The sequence below is a fragment of the Dipteris shenzhenensis genome, chromosome 11 (assembly GCF_047967505.1).
Source record: "Dipteris shenzhenensis isolate YYH24624 ecotype China chromosome 11, Dip_SZ_1.0, whole genome shotgun sequence".
In the NCBI taxonomy this organism is placed as follows: domain Eukaryota; kingdom Viridiplantae; phylum Streptophyta; class Polypodiopsida; order Gleicheniales; family Dipteridaceae; genus Dipteris; species Dipteris shenzhenensis.
Window position 1 is genome coordinate 38,157,377 of NC_141606.1, and position 18,354 is coordinate 38,175,730.

General features: G+C 45.6%; 1 protein-coding gene across 1 annotated transcript in view; it reads right to left on the reverse strand.

The window, feature by feature from the left end:
- Positions 1 to 18,354, reverse strand: part of LOC147896988 (P-loop containing nucleoside triphosphate hydrolases superfamily protein) — a 129,814-nt gene that overhangs the window by 10,737 nt on the left and 100,723 nt on the right. Inside the window, exon 12 of the mRNA XM_087381387.1 lies at positions 3,308 to 3,367. Coding sequence (XP_087237513.1) covers positions 3,308 to 3,367 — 60 coding nt within the window. The remainder of the gene's footprint in view (positions 1 to 3,307; positions 3,368 to 18,354) is intronic.

The window sequence follows — 18,354 nt, forward strand, 5'->3', positions numbered from 1 at the left end:
TCAGCTAAGCTCACGTGAGTTCCTTGGCAATCCATATATCGGTTCCTTTCAACTTATAAAATTAGTGAAGAAGCTTGATGTGCATATCTCATGTGCTAAGTGTAATAATGGCATGTTGCCTGGCTCATTCTTCGCCAACCCTCATTTGGAATCGGTCGAGTGCCCGAGAATTAAGTGGCGAATATTAAAATCTGTGTAATCTTCGTCTTCTTCATGCAATACTAGGGGTGCCTACTTTGATTTTCCCTAAAGTCTCATTGTATGTATCCTCCTCTTTGAACCATCCTTCAGGAAGACCACTAGGCCAAGTGTTAGGGTGAATGGGTGGGTAAGCAGACACAAAAAAGAGGGGAGGCTTGCATGTGAGGGACTGAGTGGGAAACCTGAGCAAAAGGTCTAGCAAAGAGAGAAGGGGAGGGGTGGGACGGGAGAGAAGGAAAAGCTACCCCTGTGCAAGGTCTACTAGGAGCTAAGCAAGAGAGGCTGAGCCGGAAAGTGGGAGAGGCTGAGCAGAGAAGCTAAGCGGCTGAGCCGGAAAATGGGAGAGGATGAGCGGAGGCCAGAGAGGCTGAGTGGGAGAGGCTGAGTAGAAGAGAGAGAGAGAGAGAGTGGTGCTCTAGATTTGTTCTGAGTTGCCCACATTATGTTTCGTTTCAGCTCCCATAGCTAGCATTCGACCCCGGCAGCCCACATTTTGCTCTAGTTCAGTCGGGTGCCTCGTTTCATTGTCGAAAACAGTCCAAGGGCTGTTTTTTGACTTTTTGAGGTCCGATTTTGACTTTTTTTAAATTTCAAAGTTGCCTGCAAATAAACGAACCTGTCCTGCACCATTTCGGGAAAAAATATTATAAAATTTTGTTCGTACAATTGTACGGACACCTATACGGCCATACGACTCTGTATGAATAGCTGCTCCAGATGCTATTTCCAGCAGAACAGCTGAGCATTCAGTTCTTAGATGGGCGGTTGACACTAAAGATCAGCCTATATTCAGGAGAACAAGGGCCAGTACTCAGAATGCCAAGAAGCAAGTGAATTTTGCTCTCATTACCCAAGTGATGGAAGCTGAAACTGAGCCTCAACGCTTTGAGGATGCTCAGGGCAATCCAGCATGGCAAAAAGCCATGGAAGCTGAGATTAGATCCATTCAAAAGAATGCTACATGGGACTTGGTTGATGCGCCCATTGGCAAGAATGTGGTTGGCACAAAATGGATCAACAAAATCAAGTATTACGCTGATGGTACAGTTGAGAAACAAAGCCCGTTTAGTTGCCAAGGGGTATGCACAAGAAGAGGGGATAGATTATGAGGACACTTTTGCTCCGGTGGTGGCCAAGATGACTACCATTCGCTCTGTCATCTCTCTTGCTGCGTTTTATGGATGGTCAGTGTACCAGATGGATGTCAAGACCGCCTTCCTCAATGGGGATCTCAAGGAGGAGGTCAATATGCATCAGCCCCAAGGTTTTGTTGTTCAGGGACAAGAGCACAAGGTATGCAAGCTCAAGAAAGCCTTGTATGGGCTGAAGCAAGCGCCTTGTGCATGGTATCATAAGATACATCAGTTCTTGCTGTCCCAGGGCTTTGTGAACACTCACACAGAACCATATTTATATGTTCTGCAACAGAAATCAGATCTGGTCTTGCTGGTTCTTATGTTGATGACATCGTACTCACTGGCAACAATTCTCAGCAAATTGCAGCAGCGCAGTCCGTTCTTTCTCAGATATTTGACATGACAGATCTGGGCCTCTTACACTACTATCTTGCCATTGAATTTTGGCAAACCCAAGGGGGGATTTCTATGTCACAGACCAAATATGCCAAGGGGTTGTTGCAGAAATTTAAGATGGAGAATAGTAAGCCTGTGGCCACTCCATTGGAAAAAGGACTCAAGCTGAGTAAGCATGATGAGGCTGAAAAGTTTGATGGTACTTTGTACAGGCAGCTGGTTGGTAGTTTGATTTACTTATGCTCTACGCGGCCAGACATTGCCTATGCCACAAGGATTCTATCTCAGTTCATGCATTGTCCCACAGTCACGCATTGGAATGCAGCGAAGAGGGTACTCCATTATGTACACGGTACACTTCCCTATGGGCTGCATTATGCTCCAAATGGTGAAATTTCTCTGAGTGGCTTTATAGACTCAATTGGTCAGAGGACATAGATGAGCGCAGGTCCAATTTCAGCTATTGCTTCTCATTGGGCTCAACATGTATCTCATGGCTCAGTGAGAAGCAAGACCGCATGTCTCTCTCCTTCAGTGAAGCAAAATACAAAGCTAGGAATTCAGCCACTAAGGAATGTATGTGGCTGAGGAAGCTTCTGCATGACTTGCATCATGCTTAAGATGGTGACACAACTCAGATCTTCTGTGACAGCCAGAGTTGCATTGCTGTTGGAAACAATCCTGTTTTTTATGCTCACATGAAACCCATTGGGAATCACTATCATTATGTACGGGATTGTATTATAGATGGCTTCATTGACCTCACATATTGTTTCCTCGAGGACAATGTGGCCGATATCTTCACTAAAAGCCTGTCAACCCCTCTTTTCACACAACATCGACATGGCTTGGGAATACGAGACATACAAACAATGTCAAGGGGAGTTGTAAAATGACATTGTTTTCTTTTGTACTCCCATAGGTTGCTATATCCACATGTGGATGAATTTGTGCAACCATGATAGTTTAGGTACTTCAGGTACTACTAAGACTAGACTCCAGAATACTTCAGCCATATCATTGAGGGGGGATTTGTAGAGATATCTACAATGATATGGTGTTGTAGGCCATAAGTCAACTATATGGTTGACCAATACTTGGGTACTATATATACCAAGTATTTGTATTGTTTCATTTAAACATTTCAATTGGAGTTCACTTGTGTTCCCTTCTTATTCTCATCTTCACAACTCTTCTCCATTCTTGTTCCTACAAAGAGATGCTATAAAAAAGGTACAGATTCTAAGGTGGTTCAAGAGGCACTACAAGAGCTGTATCATCCAAAGAGGGAAGAGTGAGTTCCCGCACTTATGGTTGAGGAAGCATGAGACGATTTACAAAAGTACAAACCTTGACCACAACAACTGACATGTCAAATCTCAATAAAAAGGTTTCTCAATGTTAACTTAAAAAGGTTGTCGTCCTCCACTATGACTTTTTGGGTCAAGGTAAACATTAGTCAATTTTGCACATCCTTCTCTATTTCTCTGACCAACACATGGAGCCACTGTTTTAGACATCTTCCACCTCCGTCTTTAAAAAATCAGAATATCGAGAAGGAAACAGCTGCATACCTCAATAACCGTGTAGCCCTGTGCCCTTGCACAAGCATAGATGGCTGCAGTCTTTCCACACTACATAAAGTTTCACCAACAAAATGCTTCAAAACCTTGACAACACAAGAGCTTCAATCTACGAGGCTCAAATTAACAGTATAGCACTACCTTTGGGATTCAGTTACAAAATTATTGAAAATGAGCATCCAAACCAAGTATGACATCCAACTCCGATGGATGTAGATAAAATTTTGAAAAGAGCTTGTCTGGTCCTAATGTAACACGACTGTTTAAACTTAGTTTGTAAGATCTCAAAATATATGGCAAATTTATTCTCTCATAGAATTTCAAAAGAACATTGCACTTTAAAAATAATAATGAAGGTTTCAACAAGCACTTTTTTATACACACTTTTTTGGACCCATGCTAATACGTGGTCACCCAGTCACAATATGAAAATAGGAATTATCGTTTAAAAAATCAATAACGTCATGCACATCATAGATGGTTACAAGTGACATCATCATGCCACAGGATTAGACTTGATGCTCTTTCACAATGGTGGTTTGTGTTTTAACAGCATGGGAAGTTAGCTAGGAGACGGAAGTTAGCTAGGAGACAAAAATTTTAATGCTCCACTGCTCATATCCCAACATGTGCAAACGTCTAAAACCTCAAACACTTGGATCTTGCTGCCTTAAGTTGTGACTATTTTTGGCACTCACATCAAAAGATAAGTCCTAAATTCTACACAAATCAAGGAGACAATGTACAACCAGGCTATATAGCAAGAGCCAGAGGGAGCATGATGGGCAAATAGGGCCTGAGAGAGAGAAAGCTTACCCATTTACCCATCGTCACGTTAAACATTTTCAAGCTGGGTTCCTCCCCATCGTCACTGTCTCTCCCCTTCGGTCCCTGCTGCCCCTTGTCCCAACCTCCCTACTCCCCCTGTTGCCTCTCTCGCTCCCCTTCTTCCTCCCTCGCTCATGCCCCTCCACCTCTCTCTTCCTACGCCTCCGCTTCCCCTATCCGCCTTTCTCTCTCCCTCTTACTTCCTCGCCTCCTCCTCTCCCTATCAGCCCCTCCCCTCCCTCCTCTCTCCTCTTTCAGCCCCTTTCCTCCTGAAAAGCTTTGAATAGATATAGACAGCAACACCAAGCATTCAATGGCCAGAGGACGACTTGATTAGAATCCATTTAGATGGTACACATGCAGTATTCCCTCTAGCAACAAGAGCTAGATAAGATCGAGGGTAGTAGAGTTTGCCTCTTCTGACTGTCCATCTGACTATGGGTGGAAAGAAGATGAAAAATTCAGCGTAGTGCCCATGTTTTCAAACAAACCTCTCCCAAAAAGGCTGGTCATATGGGGGTCTCGATCACTGACAATAGATTGAGGCATCCCGTGGTGCTTGAAAATATGAGACATAAATAATCTCGCCATCTAATCTGCTGGAATTTACGAGGCAGATCCAAGATGAAGTCCATGGCAATGCTTTGCCAAGGTCTATCTGGAATAGGCAATGGCTGTAGCAATCCAGCTGGCTTTTACCTATCATACTTTACCTTCTAACAAGTGATGCATGTCTTGACTGAAGCCTCAACAGCCTTCCTCAAAGTCGGATGGTAGAAGTGTGCTCCACACCTTTGACTGTGGCTTCAATGCCTCGATGTCTTGCATATGGTGGGGTATGACTCTCCATCAAAACCTTTGGCCTCAATTGCTTTGTGACACAAAGTTTGCCATGCATCGTCAGAAATCCATCCTTAAGCATATAGTGCTCATGTCGATTGCCCTCAACCAGCTGATCATAAATCCTTGCAAAATCATCATCATTGGCATACTGATCCTTCGTGGCATCAAGTTCACTATGGTATGCAATGGTGACCGCTGAAACTTGCGATTTCTTTGATACTGCATCAAGACAGGACTTCCTAGAAAGTACATCTACAACGACATTCTTCTTGCCCAGCGCATGCACAATCTGAAAATGAAACACTGAAAGGAAGTTTGCCCACCGCATGTGCTTTTTTGACAGCTTTCTCTGAGTGAGAAAGTACCTCAAGGATTGGTGATCCGTCTGGACATAAAAATCAGTGCCTAAGAGGTAATGCTTCCAAGTAGAAAGAGCATGTATGACAGCTGCCATCTCTTTCTCATGTATCCCGAAATTCATCTCAGCATCGGTGAGCACTCTGCTCTCATACGCAACCACTGGACCGTCCTACATAAGTACTCCTCCTATGTTGTTCCCACAAGCATCACACTGGACAGCAAAGGACTTGCACAAGTCTGGCAAGATTATGATAGGATCTCGGAGTATAGCTTCTCCTTAAGCTCTTCGAAACCTGCAATTTCCTAAGAACCCCATCTGAAAGACACTCCTTTCTTCTGTAGGGCATACAGAGGCAATGCTATTCAGCAAAATAGCGGATAAACCTCCTGTAGTACGAGCATAAGCATGGAAGGCTCCGTACTTCATGGATGTCCTTCAACGATAGCCAATTCCGTATGGCCTCCACTTTGGCATGATCCATCCTTAGACATTATGTGCACCAAAAAGTGGATTTCATGCATGAAAAACTCATTCTTCTTGGCATAAACCAGCAACTTATGCTTCCTAATCTCTACAAAAACAATTGCCAAGTGCTCTTTGTGCTCAACCTCTCGTTCTTAGATAACCCTATGATGTCATCAAAGTATGTCCCGACCTCTCACAAAAGAAGCTCTTCATCTACTCTTCCAAAATCCAAATGAGGTCAAGACTGCTGATGCTCCCCGCTCCTCCTGCTGCCCTCCCCTCGACTCCCCTCCTTGCTGCCTCCTCCCTCCCCTCCCTCCCTACATGCTACCCCTTCCCTTCCCCTCTCCTCCCCTCCCCTTCCCCTGCTGCTGCCCTCCCCTCAACTCTCCTCCTTGCTGCCTCCTCCCTCCACTCCCTCCCCTCCCTCCCTACCTGCTATCCCTTCCCTTCCCCTCTCCTCCCCTCCCCTTCCCCTGCTGCTGTGCTACCCCATCCCGCACTGCCGCTGCACTACCTCCCCCGCACTGTTGCTGCGCTACCCCTCCCACACTGCTGCTGCACTACCCCTCTCCCCACACTACTGCTATGTTGCCCCCCTTCAAGCTGCTGCCTACGTTGCCCCCCGATGCTGCTCGCGTGTCCCCCCCGCGCTACTGCTGCTTGCACCTCCCCCCCTCCTTCCATCTTTTCCTCTCCCCCCTCCTCTCCTCCCTTCCCTCTCTTCTCTTCACACCCCTGCTATCCCCTTCCCTTCTCTCCCTTGCTGCCCTCCCTCTCTCCCCTTCCAGCTCCCCCCTTCTTTAACCTCCCTCCTCCTTCAACCTATCCGCTACTTCTTCTGACTTGCTCTCTCTCCTCTCTCCCTCCTTCCTTCACCCTCTCCCTTCAGGTGTACCCCCGTTTTTTGGGAGTCTCCTTGGCATCAGGAAAGCGGACATAGTTTTTTTCGTGTGTTTGAGTCGGCCTTCCCCACCTCGATTGACGAATGGACACCCATTCAGTCAATCCGTTACCGCACACACCGGCCGCGAGAACCGTCACATTTTGAAAAGACGAGCTGCAACAGTTGCAAAAGGACTTAGAGCATGAGGGATCCACGACTCTCTTCGCACGCATCTTTGGTTCAAAGCCCTCCAGATCAAAGGCTAGAGATTGGATGCTTGCGGCGCTTCCCCATGAGCTCGCCTCCCATCTTAAGGACGTTTGTTTGTTGGGACAAGGTTTCTTTCAGGTGTGCCTACATTTCTCGGACGTCACGAGAGACTTATTACAGATGGGTTTCTATTTCTAGGCTACAAGAGGATTTTTTTGTTTCCCTTTTAATTGAGCTTTGACCCACTTGAAGAGAACAAGCAGGGAGTTTCTGTTTTCATTAGGTTCCCTGGTCTCCCCTCAGTTTATCACCGGCTTCTTTCAGTTATTGGCGATAGGTTTGGTGTGGTAGCAAAGATCCCCCTCTTCTTGGTGAGCCCTCTTCGGTTGCTGAGGCGGTCAAGATGGATGGGGTACTGTGACATGAAGTTGGGAATAATAAACTTCATGCACCTCTTCACGTCCTGTTGCTTTCGAACTGAGTGATAGAGATATTCATCACTAGGAAAGGGACATTAAAAAGAAGCTTTTATACCAAGAGACCACACCATACTATCCTCGCTTATATGAGAATGAAGATAGTAACATCCCAAGTGATGTTGTACTCAAGTATAGGGAGAAGGAAAGGATCAGCGGAAGCCATAATCTCAGCAAGCCGGTCTGCACCAAAGAGAAGAGCGATACGTTGTTGAAAGATCTTGCGGCTCAACATGACATGAACTGATATATATCGAGGAGTTTCAAGGAGCTGATTGGGTCAGATGGGTAGGTTCGGAGGAAACATTGCATCTTTATACTTAGCTCAAAACACTCTCCAAACTATCAAGACACAGAGATCCATAACTTTCAGCAGAGACATGATATAAAACATTCAATCACATATTGAGATGCGCCTTGAAATGAGCTTCGCTTTTATATAAGTTTCGTAAGAAACAGAGAAGCGGTCGAAAAGATATGGGCAGTTTACTGGGCGGGGGTAAAAACTGTTTGAAAAAGAAACAATCACACAAACACAGTCATAGATTTTTTGTTTAACATCTAATACAATAACTGAAGACATAGGATGATGCTCCTTGAAGAGAGCTTCACGCTGATATAAGTTTCGTTCAAATCGGACCATCGAGCAAAAAGTTATGAGCAAAATACTGACAAGGGGTAAAACTGTCATGAAAAACACCTACTTCTCCTACTAGTGCCGACTTGGGAGAATACTACCTCCATGATTAGACTTCATCGACGATCCAAGTCTCAAAGAGGTCGCCTGGGAGGGAAGGAAGAACTCCCTTTGTGACTTGCGAAATAGATAAATCATGTATGCGCAATGGGCAGCGGAATAGACAACACGTCTGAGCACTTTGGAAGAGAAAGCAATGGAAAAAGGAAAGAGACACTCAAGAGAGAGAACCTGAAGTGACCTTCATTACCAATAGAGTAAGACTCCACTCCAATGCAACTCAAAATACTATAAAGACAAGGGAGAAGAAGAGGTTTCATACCTACAAGAGGGAGCGAAAGCTCCAAGACTACTCATAGAGACAAAATAAACTAGAGAGACATGGACTCAAGAGTCTACATAAGAGAATATCTACAAGAGGCAGAGAAGACTCATGGAAGAGTCTTGAGAAGACTAGAGCTACAGCAACATGAGGCTAATGGTGAAATAGATGATGAACAAGGAAGAGGAGAGCTCCTTTTATAGAGATTTTGTCACTCTCCTTAACCCATTTACAATTACTGCCTGTAGATTCCTTTTTCCATCAATCATATAAGCCCGTATGTCACCATCCCTGTCCTTTTTTACTACTCGTGCCATGTGTCCCATCAAAAGATGCTCAAGACTCTTAAAATATTGAGAAAGTCAATAGTCTTCCCACATGGAGCCCATAGGGACCCTCTCTTTTCCATATGTCCACATTCTCCTTATTCCACATAGGAATTCTAAAAGGATTCCTCCTGACTCCACACCCCTTCACATGCCTTCCACACGCTTGGCATGTGATCTCTCTTATATTATTGGAATGGACATGAGCCCACCTCTTTATATGACTCACTCTTCCTATTTTCTAAAAACCCCATAATATCCTATACACAAATAACTCTCATCCCATATCAATGTATTTATCATTCATACACATGGTATTTACAATGATCCATTCCACTCATCCTCTCAATCCCATACAATATCTTAGAAAATCGAAATAAGTGACAGCTACTAAGCTATCACTTGATACTCAAACTCTTATCAAACATAGAAAAAAACAATACCAATGCCAAATAAAAAATATCAATTTTTGGCGTCACATCTTCCCCCTCCAACAGATCCGCCCTAGTGACAGAGAGGGTCTGCTGGCTCTCAAGGTAGTCGAGCATAGAAGAATTTAAGGCGATACTCATTGGTGCGCCTGGGTATCACCATGCCATCAACACCCTGAAGCTAATAGGTTCCATTCGTGAACTTTTTGACTCCTAGTGACTTTTTTGAGAGCGAGGCCTGCACGACCCCCCCCGCTCCCTCCCCTCCCCCCCTGCTCGCATTAGGGAGTCCCCCCCCCCCCCCCCCCGTCCTCTTCTCCCCTTCCCTTCCTCACCCCTTCCCTCGCCTTCCCTTTCCCCTCCCCTCCCTATCCCCCTTCACCTCCCCTTCCCTCCTCTTCCCTTCCTCCCCTCCCGATCCCCTTCCTCTCCCCTTCCCTTCCCCCTTCCTTCCCTTCCCCTCCCCTCCCCTCCCCTTCCCTTTCCTGTTACTTCCCCTCTCTCTCTTCAGTCCCTTCCCTTCCCCCTTCCTTCCCTTCCCTTTCCCCTTCCTTTCCCTCTCTCTCTCTTACCCTTCCTTCCATTCCCTTCCCCCTTCCCTTCCCTTCCCTTCCCTTCCCTTCCCTTTCCCCTTCATTTCCCTCTCTCTCTCTTACCCCCCCTCCCTCTCTCTCACTTTCCCCTTCCCTCTTCTCAGTCAACAGGCCTGTAGCATGAGTCCCACACCAACAAGGGTGAGCTGAAAGCCACATGGGCATGCCCGTGCCATGTGGATAAGTGCAGTGCACCAGTCCTACCATATGTACCGATGGCCTTCCATCGATGAACCAAGGGCATGTTTGTACCATGCGTGCATGTGCAATGTCCTACGATGCCATATCTACCTAATTTTAGAGTTTTTAAACTCGCAAAAGGTGCTTATTAATACTATTATGATATCTTGGAGATTTAGAGGACTCTTATGGTAAATTAATGTCGTGCATGGGCCATAAATACATACATACATACATAAATATATACAATTTTTCCATGTAGTTAAATTTTTTTAATTAATTTAAATTATTAATAAATTAAGAAAAAATTAAGTCTGAGTCTCTATAAGATGTTACATTATATCTTACAATTTTCATTTTCTGCCCTTCCAAACTTTTACAAAATTAACTTACTTTGTCGTTTTAATTTGATTTTTTAAGAGTGGATTTTTTTTTTAAATACATCCTAAAGTACTCCAAAATATGTATACAGATGATTTTTGAGAGTACACTTTCCAAAAGTACTTACAAAAATGATTTTGGAGAGTGCATAATCCAAAATTAACGAAATGAGTATCCACTCCTCCTCTCCTCCTTCCCCTCTCCTCTACTCCTCTCTCCCCCTCTCCTCCACTCCTCCCCTCTTCTATCCTCCCCTCCTCTCCCTTCCTCCTCCTTGCTGCCCCCTTGCTGACTCCTCCTTCCTGGCTTCTTCTTCTCTCTCTCTTCTTCCTTCACCCTCTCCTTCATCTGAAGTACCCCTATTCTCTTATAGGGGTCTCTTGGGTTTCAAGAAAGCGGACTGAGTTATTTATTTTTTGTGTTTGAATTGGCCAACACAACTCGATTGACGAATGGGTTCCCATTTAGTCAATCTGTCTCCGCTCACACCGGCTGCGAGTACTGTCACTTTCTCAAAAGACGAGCTGCAGTAGTTGCAAAAGGATTTGGAGCATGAGTGTTCCACGACTCTCTTCGCACGCATTCATGGCTCCCACCCCTCCAGGTCACAAGAGAGAGATTGGATGCTTGCGGCTCTTCCTCAGCAGCTCGCCCCCCACCTTAAGGATGTTCGTTTGTTGGAACGAGGTTTCTTTCAGGTGTCCCTAGATTCCTCGGATGTCACGAGAGACCTGCTTGTCCTCTTCAACTGGGATTCAACTGGGATTTGACCCAGTTGAAGAGGACAAGCACGGAGTTTCTGTTTTCATCAGGTTCCCTGGTCTCCCCTCAGTTTATCACCGGCTTCTTTCAGTTATTGGCAAGAGGTTTGGTGTGGTAGCAAAGATCCCCCCTCTTCCTGGCGAGCCCTCTTCGACTGTTGAGGCGGTCAGGATGAATGGGGTACCCACGGTTAGGGTCATTGTCCACGACCCCAATATTTCAGATGACCACATCATGCTACAGCGACCCGATGGATCTTTCTTCCGCCAAAGATGTGAGGTTGCAGGTTGGCAGGACCAGTGTAGGATTTGCAAATCCTCGGGGCACTTTGCCAGAGATTGCCCAAAGAAGAAAAAGAGGCCCAAAAAGCAACCAGCTCGTACTAGCTTACGACAGAGAGCAGGATCAGGACCTACCGCTCCACAGACACGGCCTCAAACACGGGCTCCCTCCCCTCCAAGGGCTACTCGAGTCCCTTCTACACCCCGCACCACCTCTGGCCCACGATGGGTTTCGGTTGCGGTTAGGCCCTCTACTTCAGTTCACACATCCATCCCTTCGGAAGCTACCCCCTTGGAGCCTTGGGAGGAGACTAGTGTTCAGGAGCCTTGTTCGAATCCACCCTTGGATCAAGCTGTACCTTCCTCAGCAGCCCAGGTTGTTGCCACCTCGTCCGTAGCACTTCTTGATCAGGATCCAGTACAGCTGCCTCCCTCTTTGGACAGAGGGAAGGGGGTCTTACATTCTCTTCCTGCTTCGATAGGAATCCTTCGTTACCCCTCCCCAGGACTGGCTCATCGAAACTCCTTTTCCGCTCTGAAGGACCTCTCTAACCTCTCAAATGATGATTTTGTACCCTCCACTTTTGGAGAGCCAGTTATCGGCATCCCTTTTGACACATCCTTCTCTCTCTCACCTGTCGACTTTCCTCCCCTTGGACCTCGTGTGTATGGCAGGAGGTCAACTCCGGTAGAGGTTTCTTTTTCCGCCACCAGGTCGAGTCTGGTATTTCAACCCACTTCCTCCCGCCGATGAGAATAGCCAGTTGGAATATACAAGGATTAGGTCGCAGTCACTTGATTCTTTCCGAACAGCCTTGGATATCTTTTGCTTAGCTGCAGGGGCACACATTAACTGGCATAAATCCTTTGGCTTTTGGATCAGTGATGAGGACACTCCAAGCTGGGAGTTGACATTGGCTTTTCCTGGATTCAGAGGGGTGTTCCTGTCACATATTTGGGATGCCAAGTTGGATTGGGCATCTCTCCAGCTTTGGCTCTTTGTTCATCTTCATCAAAAATTGAAGGGCCGGAATCTCCACTTCAATTTGCAAGAGAGCTTCTTTGCCATACACCAGATGAAAAGGAGAAAACTGTGTACCTTGTTTTACAACGACACGATATGCCCACAAACACCATGGTACAGTGAGGTCCCAACTTTTCTCATGGGTTCTTATCATCTTTCCCATAATGCTAGTTAATGCACCATTGAAATACTCATCCATAGCATTGCACTGTGGATAGGAGGAGTTGCATACCTCTGTTTGATTTTTAGTTTGTCACAAAGGAGATCCATCAATTCACTTCTGAACCCGGGTCCACGGTCAGATACAAGCTCCAAGGGTACGCCGAATCGGCAACAGATATCTTCATAAATAAACTTACTGACTGTCTTTGCATTGACCGCCTTTACAGGCTTTGCCTCACCCCATCGAGACAGATAATCAACAGCAGTCAACAAGTAGCAATTTCCTCGTGCAGTCATTAGCATTGGTCCGATTGCATCAATACTCCATTTCTCAAAGATATTAAAGGCAACCACTACATTTCGAAGCTCTAGATGAAGGATTCTCTTACCCATTTGCTGGCACTGGAAGCAAGACTTAACCAATGCGTGATGTCCCTCTGTAAGGAAGGCCATACATACCCCTCTATCAAAATCTTCCTCAACATGATCTTGAAGGCAAAATGGCCTCCACATATACCTTCATGATTGGCTTCTAATATATGCAAGATCTCTGAATGCCATGGTATCCTCCTGAGAATCAAATCAGCTCCCTTCATGTACAGAACATCACCAATCATGACATAAGGTTGACAGGCTGTCACAAATCTGTATCTTTCTTGTTTGGGTATCTCATCAGGAACTTTTCCGAACAGCTGAAAACTTTCTTCTTTTGCCAGGAACTCTCTACCTCTGTAAAGAGGCTCTTGTATTCTTGCAGCCTTCACATGTGCTTCAGTCATTCCCTGGGCAGCATCATGAGCAGCAGTATTCTGACTTCTATCCACATGCTGTAGAGTCTAGGCTTCAAGCTGTCCCAATGTCTGCTTGAAATCAAGACCCACTGAAGGGTTCACATAAAATGTCTGCTTGAAATCAAGAGCCTTCACACTAGAAATGTGACCAAGCATCTCTTTCACAGCTATCATTCCTCTTCTAACCCAAGCAGGCTTACCACCTTCCCTTTGCCTTTTTCCTCAGCTGTAGCCTTCACGACTCCACTATTACTTGGCTAGCCTGCGTCCACCTCCACACGATGATCATTAGCCCGATTATTTAATCCAGCCGACAAAGAATACATTTCTCCACCCACCCGAAGAGGCTTGTCACAATGAGTACTGTAATGCCCCCATTCTCCACAGCTGTAGCATTGTACATTAGGCACATAATTCCCACGCCCACGGCCTGCTTGCCAAGGGTATGGAGCACCAAGAGGAGGCAACCCTCCTACTCCTCTCCCATTGGAGGTTCTTCCTCGTCCTCTACCACTCATCAAGTTGAGATTGAGGTTTTTCATAAGCTCTGACATCTCTTGGAGTTATTCTTTGAAGGATTCCTCTATTTTAGGCTCTGCCTTAGATGGATCATCCTTCACAGCAAAGGTCACTTGAGGTCTAGGCTGCACCACAGGCATTTCATTACTTAACTCAACCAGCCTCCTTTGTTTTCTCTCCGTTTCCCTAGCCTTCCTCACAACATCCTCACAAGTGGGCAACTCCTTGCACTCAATCTTTATCCTTAAATCGGGCTTCAATCCTGAGACAAAACGATCCTTCTTTATCACCCGGGGTGGAACCTCTGGCAGCAAGGCTGTTTGCCACTTATTCCACGACACAGTAAATCTACTCAGATACTCGTCCAAAGTTTGGTTAGGATGCTGCTGCAAACTACACAGCTCCCTCCACATTTTATCAGAATCTTGGTTGCATGCAAACTGTGCCACAAAGGCAGCCCTCACCTCGGCATAATTCGGAGCCCTTAGTGCCCCGTCTTCAATATATAAACCAGATATAAATTCTTGCAGCCAAACACGAGACTCTCCTACTAGACAAAAGGACAATATCTGAAGTAACACTGCTGGTGCATTCCTATCTTTGATCAGAGCTGTAAACTCCAGATTTTCAATAAACTTTTCAAGATCCTCATGTGGCAACCCATAGAAGCGGGGAAATTCATGAGCCATACCTTCCGGTTCTTGCTTATCTCTTGTACACAGTAGTCCCTCACAAAATCTCCGTCCTTCAGTGCCAAGCTTGCATCTAACTCTGCATCTTTTTCCTCTGAACAGTTTTGAGGACTCTTTGGACTTTTTACATTCCTCACAAATAATCACCCGCATGCGAGGCTTCGTCATCAGATATTGCTCTCCACACTTCTCGCGTCCTTGTTATGGGTACACACATCCCAATTCAAGACACACAGGGGTCCCCAGCAAGATCGCCAAAACAGATGATGAAAGAAAGTGGTAGGGAACCTAGTGAAGAGCCTATGCAACTGAAGACAGGACGGGTGTGAAGCAACTCTTTTTCATTCCATGGAAATATTTACCAGTTTAGCATGCATGGTCATGCCTCAGACAGCCAAGAGTAACGTTCATGAAAGCAAAAGGAGAGAAAAAACAACCAACAAATCACTATAATTCAATTAGCTCCGTAGATCAGGTCGAGACTCCCTATGGGATCAGACTAGCAATATGGGCTCCAACAGAAATAGAGCAAATGCACAACGCCCAGAGCATGTACCCGGACCACAATGACTTGAGATGATACCCTCAACAAGCCACAAACAAGCACAAAGACACCAAAAAGGCTCTCAACTGAGATGGCACAAGTGACACGATGAACAAGACTCAGTCAGATAGGAATAACGCACATATGTGGTACCACAAGCGATAGGAATGAGCCACAACTCCTACAGATCATCCAAGCATAGTTGCATATGAAACGCGTTTCATACTTGTATGAAACCCGTATGAAACGTGTAAACGTTTCATAAGTATGAAACCCGTTTCATACAGCCCCAATTTTTGGGTAGGGTTCAAAAGGGGACAAAAAAGCGATTTGACGCATTTCGCCGTACGCCCGTACGCTCCGTCCATGCAGCCCGTACGCTCCCTCTTGCTCATTCTCGAGGTTTGTGCCCCCAATCATCCCCAATGTGCATTCAATCGTCCTTTCTACAGTCCACCCTTCTTCTTGAATTTGGCGCTGCATCCTTTCATGCAGGCTGAAATCTGCTCTTTCTGATGTTTCTGAAATCTAACGCTCCTCTCTTGATTCATCTGCTCATCTTGCATGCATGATATAGGCTGCAAAGCTGCAATTACTTTTGCTGTTCTACATCGCTTTTTGCAAGCAAGAAGATGCCTCGAAAAGGTAGTGCGTTGCGGAGCAATGTCACCTTCAATTCCTTTGTGCACACTATGATAAGAGTGGCACAGGCAAGTGGACCTGCAACTTTTGTGCTGAGCCGCATCATGGGACATTTCAGAGATTGCAGGCTCACTTTTCTCAAACAAAGGGCTTTGGTATTGGCCCTTGTTCTCGTGTGCCAAAGGAGGTGTATGATGGCTTGAAGGCCTGGAAAGCTAAAATGCTAGGGATTCCAATTGGGATGAGCTTGAATTAAATATCTCAGCTATTCCAGCATCAACGAGGGAGGAGAATGACATTTTGCAGATGTCGCAGTCTTCACGCTCCACCCCCACAGCTAAAAGAAGTGCCCTTCCCTTGTTTAAGCGAGGAGATATGAAGGCAACCATGCAAAAGGCAGCTATGAAGGAGGCAACTAGAGAGGTAACAAAGTTGTTTGTGCAATGTGCATTGTCTTTCAATATTACTCAAACCGCTCGTTGGAAGTCTACTATGTGAGCTATCTCGCGTATTGGGTGTGAGTGGGAGGGTCCGAGCTATGAGACATTGCGTACAAAAGAGCTTCGCCATGAGAAAGAAGCAGTGAGGAGGAGGCTGATGAGGACATGGATTCGGTTGAGGAGGAAGATGTTGACATTGATGATGAGGCTTGACTTTTGATTTGTGACTTTGTCAATTATTATTGATAGACAGTACTTTGGATTCCAATTGTAATTTGACCTTTTTACCTTCATGGTCCATCACCATGGAGGTCTTGGAAGGTTCATTGATGACTTCTTTATTATTATTAGTATTCAGTATGTATGATTAGTATGATCAAGATTCAATTATCAATATGTTTGATCATTCAGTATGTATGTGTGAAGATGATCATTGAGTACTCTAATATGTATAATGTATGATCGTTGATGACTAGCTTTTTGTATGATCAGGATTCAGTATGTATGGTGCTTATACTTGATATGTATGTTTTTTGTATCATGTCTGCACTATGGAGTCACTTACAATCTTTATTTGCACATTTTTGTATATGGCATGATGCATACCCTAGGTATGAATGCACATATTTTCACATTCCGAATGAAACCCGTTTCATTCATTTTTCGAAACCCGTTTCATTCATTTTTCGAACCCCGTTTCAAACGTATGAAACCCGTTTGAAACCTCCCGTTTCAGAAACTCCTGGCAACTATGCATCCAAGATCCTCAAAACTTCAGTCGAACAGGTCCTCACCCTTCCTTGTCCACATGTATGGGCAACTTCCCAATCAGCGTAGTCTTCACGTACGCAGCAATCTCTCCTCAGTGTATGAGCAGTCTCCTACGCAATCCTTTGGCTTTTCTCCTCAAATTCTCGTTCATCTCAAGAACAAGTGATCAGCAGCTCTTCAAATACCGACGACAGAAATCCATCGAAGGGGGGGCAAGCTTTGTACGTGCGCCTCAAGCAAGCAAATCACCTCCAATAATCCACGATTCTGTAATGTCAACCCATGAGAGCGACTCTTTCCAAAAAAGAACACGGTCCCCTCTATTGTTCGGAGTGTAGAGGTTGAGAAAACCAACCTTACGTCCATAAATCAAAAGTAAAATCCACTGGGCCTTGGAGGAGGTGATGGTACCATGTCCAATGACCAGAGGGAGAAGAGAATCTGAAACTGATATGCATGTACCTCCTCTCGTTCCCAAGGCAGGAAGCCAAAAAGTCCGGCCTGAAAACAACTTACCTGACTTGGACCAATCTCTCGTATCCAGTTTGTGTTCCTGAAGAAAAAGAATGTCTAAGGAACCACCTGACATACCTGAATGAAGCTGATGCCGCCCAATCCCTGTATATTGCAACTGGCTATCCTCATCGGAGGGAGGAAGCGCGTTGGAATACCTTACCCAACCTGGTGGTGGAAAAAGAACCCTCCACCGGAGCTAACCTCCTACCATACACACGAGGTGGTGCGTGGAAGTATGATCTGAAGTAGAGGGCCTAACCCACCATGGGCCAGAGGTGGTGCGGGGTGCAGGTGTGACTCCAGCAACCCTAGGAGGAGGGGGAGCTCGTGTCTGAGGCGGTGCCTAAGGAGCGGTAGATCCTACTCTTGCTCTCTGTTGTAAGCTAGTACGAGCTGGTTGCTTTCTGAGCCTCTTTTTCTTCTTTGGGCAATCTCTGACGAAGTGCCCCGAGAATCTGCAAATCCTACGCTGGTCCTGCCGACCTGCAACCTCAAATCTCTGGTGGAAGAAAGACCCATCGGGTCGTTGTAGCATGATGTGGTCATCTGAAATATTAGAGTCCTGGACAATGACCCTAACCGTGGGTACCCCATCCATCCTAACCGCCTCAACAGCCGAAGAGGGCTTGCCAGGAAGAGGAGGGATCTTTTCTACCACACCAAACCTCTCGCCAATAATTGAAAGAAGCCAACGATAAAATGAGGGGAGACCAGGAAACCTGATGAAAACAAAAACTCCCTGCTTGTCCTCTTCAACTGGGTCAAAGCCCAGTTGAAAGGGAAACAAAAAAATCCTCTTGTAGCCTAGAAATAGAAACCCAGCCTCTAGCAAGTCTCTCGTGACGTCCGGGGAATCTAGGCACACCTGAAAGAAACCTCGTCCCAACAAACGAAC